Source organism: Notothenia coriiceps, unplaced genomic scaffold (assembly GCF_000735185.1).
Source record: "Notothenia coriiceps isolate Sejong01 unplaced genomic scaffold, NC01 NC01_scaffold00005930, whole genome shotgun sequence".
Classification (NCBI taxonomy): domain Eukaryota; kingdom Metazoa; phylum Chordata; class Actinopteri; order Perciformes; family Nototheniidae; genus Notothenia; species Notothenia coriiceps.
In genome coordinates, this window is record NW_011338631.1 from 91,656 (window position 1) to 102,087 (window position 10,432).

General features: G+C 39.4%; 1 protein-coding gene across 1 annotated transcript; it reads right to left on the minus strand.

The window, feature by feature from the left end:
• Positions 1–402: 402 nt before the first annotated feature.
• ldlrb (low density lipoprotein receptor b) lies at positions 403–8,500 on the minus strand (the record flags this gene model as incomplete). The annotated part of the gene is made up of 17 exons (XM_010768692.1): positions 403–1,923; positions 2,038–2,198; positions 2,327–2,401; positions 2,926–3,111; positions 3,197–3,349; positions 3,443–3,584; positions 4,097–4,236; positions 4,333–4,451; positions 4,888–5,115; positions 5,298–5,469; positions 5,584–5,712; positions 5,828–5,950; positions 6,255–6,374; positions 6,489–6,611; positions 6,861–7,238; positions 7,704–7,826; positions 8,315–8,500. Coding segments are annotated over 17 exons (2,597 nt in total), but the record flags the coding sequence as incomplete, so codon positions are not given.
• Between the last annotated feature and the right edge of the window lie 1,932 nt (positions 8,501–10,432).

Consider the following 10,432-nt stretch of genomic DNA (forward strand, 5'->3'; position numbering starts at 1 on the left):
AATGACATTACACACATTTGTTTATCCTTCCTCAGGATCAGGAACATACAATTCCCCATCATCTAATAACAAATCTGCTCTTAAGCTAAAGGCTGCTGGTGAGACACTTACTGTAAGCACTCACCCCTCTGCATATGTACTGTGGTGCAGATAGGGAGCGATGGCAACGTCTCCAGGCAACATGACGATAAACAGGTTTCATGGACATCCATTGCACCAGGAATAATCAGCTTTGTCAGTGAAGAGCTTTTTAAGACATTCAGTGAGATCAGAGATTGCCTGTTCTAATATAATCTAATCATCAGGCCTGGATAGGATAACACTGTTTTTCTGACATGTCCTAGTTTAGTCATTTTACAACCTTTAAAACCAAAGTTCATTAAAGAGAAAAATATGTTTTAAAGATGTTTTTTTCTTTTATTTAAAAATGAACAAACAAACAAAGCAATGTGAATTGACAAGCAGGCTGTTTGTGCACATCAATATCTGTCCATACCTACATTTGTGCAGACCATTAAACATTGTATTCTGCACAGTATGTGCCTTAATCTCACACTGAAAATGACGTCATAGTAACAGAAAAACAGAAGCAAAATAAATTATGTAAGACTTGTCACTGAAGAACAAACAAACATGTGTAAGGAAAAAGACAGCTTCTTAACATTTCTCTGTAACGTGCAGCACTACGCTGCAGGATTGACTGATTTAAATTAACTTGGTCGAACATACGTTAAATAACATATTTACAATGCAACGGTTGGACTGGCTTAGTTAAACAATACACCAAGGTAGGCTCCAAAATAAAGTATTAAAGTATTTATAGCCAGATGACAACAATCAAAAAAAAAATCTTGCATATTTCCATAAATAAATAAAACAATCTCTTACATGTGTATAACATTTCTTGATTCACATTTACAAATGTAAAAAGGCAACACCAGAGTAAACTTAAGAGAGTTTTACAAAAATATTTACATTATTTATTATTTATATACAGTGTTATTAGACATAACCTTTTTACTCAACTACAGTATCTTCATTTAAAATAGAAAACTTTCTTCACTTTGGTTGACTTCAAAAAACTCAGCAGCTTTTTCACTTACAATGTAAACTATCTATAACTCCCTCACATTCAGCTACCTTGTTGAAGAGGGGTCATAAGAGGAAAAAAAACACAACAGTCCTGATTTAAATTGAACTTCCATTTGAGACACGATGGATGCTCAAGAAAAATGCCTCTGATATAGGAGCCAACTAAATGTGCAACACTGTACACAGGAGGAAAGGCTACGGTGCTAAACACTTCAGCATTAAGGCATTAATTAAAGCAGAAACTAGTTTGGAGAGTATTCTGGTCTTTAAGGCATTTATATACATTCAATACACTTTTCTAGATTACTAGAGTACAGATGGAAGGCACATATGAGTGTTAAAAGAGTAGGGGTCTAGTTTTCAAGTTAAACTTGCAGAATGTGTGACTTGTGTCATCGGTATATTAAATAAAGTGAGGCAATGTGCTGGTGGCAAAGTAAGACTTTTTCAGCTTCAAAAGAGTCATGGCTCTGGGAATAAGAACATGAAAGAATGCATTAGTCTTTCATTTTTTAAACCATGTTGTGGTCTGACTTAATGTTTTCCTGGAGTCCTGCTCTATTTTTGTCATAATGATGTTTCAAAGAGAGTTAATTTTTTCCTTTCTTCAGACTTGGACGGCACAGTGCTGAGATCAGAGACAGAGGCAACAACATGAGCTCACTTGGAGGGGGGAAAGCAAAGGCTGCTAAGAAGAAGCAGCAGCAGCAGAAAATAATGGCCTTTTGTTGCTTCATGTTAGCAACAGAAAAAATGACATAAAAAAAAGCAATTGTCTTCTTTATCTTTGGGTCAAGCAACATCCACGTCCTCCATTCTCAACATTTGCCTCTGCAGAAAAAGTAAAAACATTGAATAAGTACAGCTGTATAATAATACACTTACAGTTTATTTTAGAGACTATTATATAAACAATAAAGTGATCTAGCATCAAAGTGAACATACCGCAGGATAAACGTAACCTTCAGAGCTGTTCGAGCAGATGTGTAGCTCATCCTCAGTGGTTTTCTGGTACACTGGATTATCAAAGTGGATGATGTTGGTGTTCTTCAGACGCCAGTTTCTCCAGAGAAAAACTGCTCCAAAGAACAGCAGAGACATAACGACTGCAGAGCAAAAGAGGAGTGGAAGGTCACGTCAACGAGTTCAGGGGAAATAATACGAGTGCAGAGAAAACCGCACTTTGGATTTGCATGTGTGTGTGAGCCATCAAGAGCTGAAATGTGGAACTTACGTATTGGCAACACGACGTAGAGAGCCATAGGATGGGAGGAAGTGGCTTCTTCAGGGGAGGCTACCAATCTGTTACCTGAAATAGCAGATAAGCACACAATCTCTGTAAAGTTACGACTTAAAACAATTTAGATATTGTGTGTTAATTTGTGCGTCTTAGGGATGCTGATTTTGAAGGTTTTAAACAGAGCGATGGCCCCTGTTTCCTGTTTTTAATGCTAAGCTAAGTCAATTGGTTGATGGATATGCCTAATATTTACTGAAGGCCTATATGAGAGTAGTATACTGTATGTTACCTGGCTACAAACAACCTTCAAATAAGACTACAGTCATGCTTTTTGAGGCTGAAATGGCAAGAATTCTTAATTTTGGATCCTAACACTTTCTAAACGCTAACAAACGACCTACAGAATACATTATTCGTCCCAAATCCACTTTAAACCCAGGTTCCCTTTTATACCTTCGTATAGCGTCTCCTTTACTATGTTGCAATAGAATAAGGAAAATGAAGCACTTGGATGTGAGTTTCTAGACTGTTGCAGTTATCACTTCAACAAACATTGCATTTTTTCAGCAGTTATCCAGAATCCCTTCCTGTACCTTGAGCAGTAGCAACATGCTCCTGTGTGGGCTGGTTAGATGAGATAGTTGTGTGTTTTTGGGTAGGTCTGGTGGTAGTTGTAGCAGTGGTAGGAACAGTTCGCCTGGGAGGAGCAGGTTTGGTTGGAGCTTTGGGCGGGAGCGGTGCAGCAGGTTTTTTATCTGTAGGAGGTGCAACTGGGGATACTGAGAAAGTAAATCAAAGGGTTACTGTAATGATTCCACATTCAAATTCACTTTATTTAAACTGCCATGTGTAGGGGACACCTACCTGTCACACATTTTCTCATGTCAGGTGCCATGGTCATGTTGTCAGGACAGGCGCAGGTGTATTTCGGTGAGCGCTGGTTGATCAGAGGAGCAGGGAGGCACAGAAACTCGCATCCTCCGTTTATACTGTTACTCTCGTTGCACCAGTTTTTGCCTAAAAGTGGGTACCAGAAGCATTAAAAATCACAATATGGCCATAACATTGTGTTTGTTACGTCATCTCTCAGATTCAGTGGTGTTTCTGTACCTTGAGGCTGCCTGAGGCTGTGGTACAGAACGATGTCCTCCGGCTGATCAAGGTCTTTTGCCAGCAGAGTGATGTCACTTCCTGTCAGGCGGTTGGCACTGTAAACTGCACCGTTGGCCATGTCTGTCCAATACACTTTCTCCTATTTAAAAGATAAATGACATTTGAGTAAACAGTTTAACAATATTCCCATTTTAAATGATTACAAATGCATAATAATAACAAAGACTGATTAAGAATTAGCAATACTGATCCAGATCAAGAGGAAGTTAAGGGCACTGAGCTCTGGCTTTGTATTTCCAAACCGTTTCAGCTGGATAACGCTCACCATGCATGGACTTGATTACTCATTTACTGATTTGATGTATGGGAATAACTAAATTGGTCATTTGTGTATGAAGTTTATGAACCACGGAGGCACATTTTTTAAAACATTTTTTATTTTAAGTTAAGGATTGAATTAATACGATGGCTATCAAGGAAAGAATGATTGACACGCTTGGATCAATATGTCAAATCAATCATTAATCATCCAACAATAATGATGCAAAGAAAAAACTTGGATTCATATAGTCATCTTTAAGATACGCTTCTATATTGACATTTGCAAATCCTATTTTAGATGCTTTTTGTGAGTGTGACTGCATGACTGACCTCAAAGACTGTCAGAGACATGGGGTGGGGGAGCGTTTCCTCGCTGTAAATAAGAGTGCGTCGCGTCCCTCCATTTACATCGATGCTGGACAAAGTGTGCATCTTGGAGTCGACCCAGTACAGACGCTGGTTGACTATGTCTGTCCAGAGAGAAACACAATAAGACGTTTTATAGATATTTGTTTGATTTAGAAGTTATTGGTTTTCATTTAGTGCATTTATGACACTCTGCTTACCCAGGGTGATGCCATTGGGCCACATGATGTTATCTGTTACTAAGGCAACGCGATCCGCTCCATTCAACCCACTCTTCTCTATCTTGGCCACGTCTCCCCAGTCTGTCCAGTACATGAAGCTAAAGAGAACACAAACAAAATAATTAAAACTAATTACAAAAAAATCCAAAACATACATTTATTCCAGCAAATCAAGTACATGAAGGAAGATCAAACAGACGGTCATTACTAGAAATAGGAGGTAGTGGTTTTATATGGCCCAACACAATCAAATAAATCTTGTTAAAAGTGTGATAAATGTATTGGCATCCCCTTTTTGAATCATTATTATCATTTTTTGTAACACCTCTGTTACACAATTACACTTCATTCTGCAAGCCGTTGAGATTTTCTTATGTAGCTATTTCTTTTTTGTCAGATTAAATAGACCATAAAGACAGAGCTGGATATAATAGAACAAATAAGGGCAAAATAATGGTATGGGTTTGTGAAACTGAATCGAAAAGGGATTTCACAAGTCTTTCCCCCCACCTGTAACCCAAAACTGTCACTTACTTATTTACAGGGTCGACTGTGATGGCTCTTGGTTTTTGGAGGTTATTTGTGATCAGGGTCTTCCTCTTGCTGCCGTCCATCGTTGCCACAGAGATAGTCGTCAAAACACTGTCAGTCCAGTAGATGTTACCATGGATCCAATCCACCGCAATGCCATCTGGGGCCTCAATCTCATTGCCAATGACTACGGTGTGGTGAGAGGAGTTACCGGCCACATCTAAGCTGGAGCTGTTGGGAAAGAGAAAAGGTTTACTTAAGAGACAGATATCGCTTACAAATCAAACGTAGTATAGAGTTATGGATGAATTATACTGGAGAACAAGCCTAATGATAAGAACATAAGTCACCAGAGTCCTCCCCTCTAATGAACCACAGAGACACAGAAACAGATCCTTAAAGTTGTTCCTAACCTGTAGATCTTCTTTAGAGACATGTCTGACCAGAAGATTGTTTTGTTTGGCATGTCTATGTCCAGAGCTACTGCGTTCTTCAGCTGGGGAATAAGACGGACGTACTCTCTGTGGTCCACCGTGATCTTCCTCACCTCGTGTCTATTGGTGAAGTAGAGGGTTGGCACATTGCCTGGAGGACACAGAGGAGGAAAGATGAAAACATGTTTTAGCACTAGAGATGTAAAGGTCATTTTTAAGAAAAAACAGCTACTTTTGACTTTTTTTTCTTTCTTTTAAACATTACCTGTTTCGGCCCTACATGTCTTGCTCGCAGGGTCGATCTCATAGCCCTTTTGGCAATCACACTTGTAGCTGCCGGGCAGGTTGATGCATTTCTGACTGCAGGTGTCGGGCTCGGCACATTCATCAATGTCTGCAGGCAGAGGGACAGAAGGTCAAATGGCAAATTGAGATATAGAAGTATAGCATAATGCACTGTACACCTTGAAAAACAGAAACATTTGAATCATCAAACTTCCTTCTCTCACCTTCACAGGTTTTCTTGTCCATCATCAGTCTGTATCCGGCACGGCAGGAGCAGTTGTAGCCAATCTTAAGGTCCGTACAGTAATGTGAGCATCCACCATTTGCAGTCAAACATTCGTTAATGCCTGTGGAAATGCAGATATACAGAGCTCACACAAAATTCATGACAACCATTTTCCTAATGGTAGCTCAAGTAGACGGTGAACTAACTAATTGAAACCACAAACTATCTAGGCCACTCAGCCGGCGCTACTTGGCTAGCTGCTCCAATCATATTTTCCAGGCCGTGATGTAGATTCCCTTTTTTCAAATGTTTATACTACCATCAATGGAGCTTAAGTGTATACCCAACATTCCTTTTTTTTAGGACACTTCTTTGTGTGATGATCAATAACTGTTGGTTGGATGGTAAAATAGGATTTCTCTTACCACACTGAACACTTTCATCGGATGAGTCACTGCAGTCTTTCTGTGTGTTGCACACTCTGTCCATGCTGATACACTCCCTGCTGTCACACTTGAACTTTTCGGGGCCTTCACATACATTTTCTGTGGACAAGAACATGAGTGTCAATTGAAAGGCTCAAAATGTAACGACCTTTCCATGGATCTTAAGTATGAAAGTGTTAGCATCTGGACAAAGTGAGTGGGTAGGACAGTCACCTGTGGGGCAGTCCTTCTCATCACTGAGGTCGCTGCAGTCGGGATGTTTGTCGCATTGGCGGCTGCCATGGATACAGGTACCGTCACTACACTGAAACTCATCTTGGCGACAAGTGGGACGAGCTAGAAAAAGAAGACAAATGAATGAAAACAAGAAAATTAGACAGAGGAATAAGACATAGAGAAATGAGAAGGAGAAATAGATGACTCAGAATGAGTAGTAGAAATCCTCGCTGACGTATCATGAACGGACCAAGCAAAATAGGCTGAATCTGTCAAACACTGTTTTCTATCTAATTGAAAGATATCAGAGAAGATTTATCAGAGGAAACAGATTTGCAGAGGGGTAGATGGCGCAAAAAATGCACTCACTGCAGTTGACCTCGTCTGATCGATCCTGGCAGTCATCTGCTATGTCACACCTCCAGCTGCTGTGGATACAATCCCCATTAGCACACTGGAACTCGTGAAGGCCACAGTGCACGGCTGGCTTCTTTGTGTGCTGTCCCACACAGTTCTGCGGCCACTCGTCCGACCCGTCTGCACAGTCCTTGTCTCCATCGCAGCGCCAGAAGCTGGGCACACACACTGAGTTGTTGCACTGGAAGGACTGGGTGCTGCAGGTGGGTTTGGGGCAGGAAGCCTCATCTGAGCCGTCTGAACAGTCGTCGTCTTTGTCACAAACGAAAGTGCTGGATACACACTGGCCGTTGGCACATTGAAACTCATTGGCGCTGCATTGTTTGGCCGCTGTGGAGAGGGGAGAGAAGAGACGTGTGAAAATTACACAAAAAACAAACCAAAAATGTAGTTATCTATTGTTATAATAACCTCATATTTGTTTCTAATACATCATTAAAATATTCTTGTTTTGTTTGTTAGTATGTTTCTTTTGCTGTAAAGTTAAATAAATAGTATTGGTTTCAGTTAACGTCCCACACACATTTTGTTTTCCATTCCATTCTTTAAAATGCAATTTGATTTAATATATACCGTATATTAATATATTATTTGTCTCAAACAAATGTTGTAGTTTCTATTTAGATATGGTTTATAAATAACTTTATTGTATAGTAAAAGCTCATAATGAATATGGTATATTCTTTTTGTTTGAAGGTTACAAAATCCTGACTCTTTTTATCAGTTATATTGGTATTGTTTTAAGTGTTTAAGTATGTTGTAAAAAACTATGAAATAATTATACATAAAACTTACAGCAGTTTTTCTCGTCAGCTCCGTTTTGACATTCAGCTCGGCCGTCACAGTGCCAGGACAGCGGGATACACTGGTTCGTGACACCGCCGCAGTTGAACTCTGTCTGCTGACATGTTTTGGTTGCTGCGGATAGAAACAGGAAGTATGACTGAAATGTTCTCATGTGTAAACAAATAGATAAGGCCTGTGACTGCAGCTAGAGCATATTGTAAAACTGAACAACCCTGAAGATTAATGAAACTATTGTTGCATACATTGGTTTTATTGTTGTGTTACTGCCTCATAAAATTGTATGTAATGAGCAGGTCAAGATAATGGTTCTTTGTTTGTTTTCTTTGATATATATTGAGTAGTGTAACAATTTGTTAATTTATCTGTTAGTGAATTCAGAGAAAATAAAATCAATAAACTATTCAGAATTTTTTTTTAAGTTGTAAAGCATTTTCACTGCCTTAAACAAATACTATATTACTTTTTACTATCTCTTCTATGCAACAATTGATTGATAAAAATAATTGGCAGACTAATGGATAGCGAAAATAATCCCAGTGGCTTTGGCTTTCACATGTATTTAACTTCACGTTACACGTCCTTCAGATTAAATATCTTACCGCAGGTTGCCGGCAGTTCATCAGTTCCATCACCACAGTCGTCATGTCCATCACATATCCACCTGTTGGTGATGCACCTCCCATTCCCACACTCAAGCCTATCGGAGCTGCATTTAAAGGCTGCATCTGTGAGAGATAGAAAAAAAGAATTAAAAACTACATTTATACTTTGCGGCTGGTGAGCACCTTGTAAGAATGTGAGATTGTGTCAACACAAAGGAAACTGGTTTCATTGTGAGGTTAATATTTAACTGAAAATTACACACACTAATAAAAGTGAATGAACTTGAAGGCCACAGATGTTCAGATAACTGGGAAACCACACCTTGTCCTCTTTGTTAGAGTCAACAATCAAGATAACAACAGTTGGTTCTTTGTCTCATGTTAGAAAAAGATATGGCATAGTATTTGGGCATACTAAGTCCATTTCAGGAACACAAAACGAGTATACTAGTAGTCATATTTTGTGTATTCTTTTGTGATGACACAGACACATGTCCCCAAACATCTATGAAGCATCCGTCAATTTCACTTTACTTTTGGACAATCATTCAAAAAAGTTTTAAACGGAAGACAAACAAAGTTCAAATAGACACAGACTTGAAAACATTCATATGATATACAGGAAAGTGTTTCAACTGACAGTGAAACTTTGTCACTAATATTCACTAGCCAACACTTACTATATGTTATTTCTTGTTATACTTCTTGATAACTTGATGTACTTTATCTGCATTTTGGGCCTAGCCACCATTAAAGGTAATGCAATGAATTACACATGTATCCCTACCACACACCTCTGTTCCTTGTTTCTTTGACAAAGTTTGACACCGTTCAGGTATGGTACAAGGCTAAAGCTCCTCTTTTTGTCATATAGATGGTATGATCTTAGATTGACCCCGGGGTAACTATAGCTAAGAGGTCTTGCCCCAAGAGGATCACCACTGAATGAACCACCAGTCGAAGCAAAGAAGGCATCAACATGAAGTCATATGTGAAACAACAAAGGCCCTTCATACTCCAGTGAGTGTCATCCTCAGTCACCTCTGCTCTGCCAGTCTCTCCTGTGACCTGGAGGCTGGGCGCATGACAGACTACCTCTTTAAGACAATGGCGTAGGAGGAGTTTAACAATCACACCACCAGTTGCTGATTGGTCCCAGAGGGACATTTCTTATAACAGCATTATCACGGTGACCGACAGATTGAGGCGGAGATACAAAACAACAGGAAGTGTGTCAATTTGATTGTGTGGTTGAGTGACAGTTGAAAATGTGACAGTACAGGTCTGACTCGTAACATTATTGTGGTAATTCAGGAAATTGTCAAATAAAGAGAGAATGCTTTCTCAATGCTGGGCTTGTCTACCTCCTTTAAAAACTCAAATGAAAGCTTGACTGCATTTTGTTAATCTTGGAAACTACATGTCTAACTCGTTTCACTGATTCAAGGAAAAGCTTGTAATGATCTATAGAGGCTGTTCCTGTGCATGTACATTCACACTTCAAGGAAACCACAAACACACACAATCGCTCACACACATGGTTGGCCAGGCATTCAACCAGTGTAGATTATCCACCAAACCTCGAAGTTCTGCTCTTTGATGGTGGGGACTATGCAGCCTGTATTTTCATTTTCCACTGTATAGCCCTGCAACTTCAACATATGGGCCACTAACTGTTTTAAATCCCCATTACTGTATAAACTCAAAATGTTACTTTTTAATGACTAATTATGCATTCTTTCTTTTCTTTTTTGGTCAACCTATGCCATAAGTGTATTTCCTCTCAAATCCTAAAAGTTCAGGTATACTCAAAATGCCTTGTCTGAAAACTGCTTGCAAGGCACTTTAATTTCAGCTAAACAGACCTGTTTGAACAGTATGACAAGCTATTCAAAACCTATTCATTACATTACATTACTTGTTAGACGCTTTTATCCAAAGTGTCTAACATACTCAATACTGTGGACAATCCCCACAGGAGCAATTTGGGGTGAAGTGTCTTGCCCAGGGACACAACGACATGCTTTGAACCTGTGCGCCCCTGATCCGAACACCAACACACGATTCCACTGCTCCACACGCCTCAAGTACCATCTTACTGAATCACCTACGATT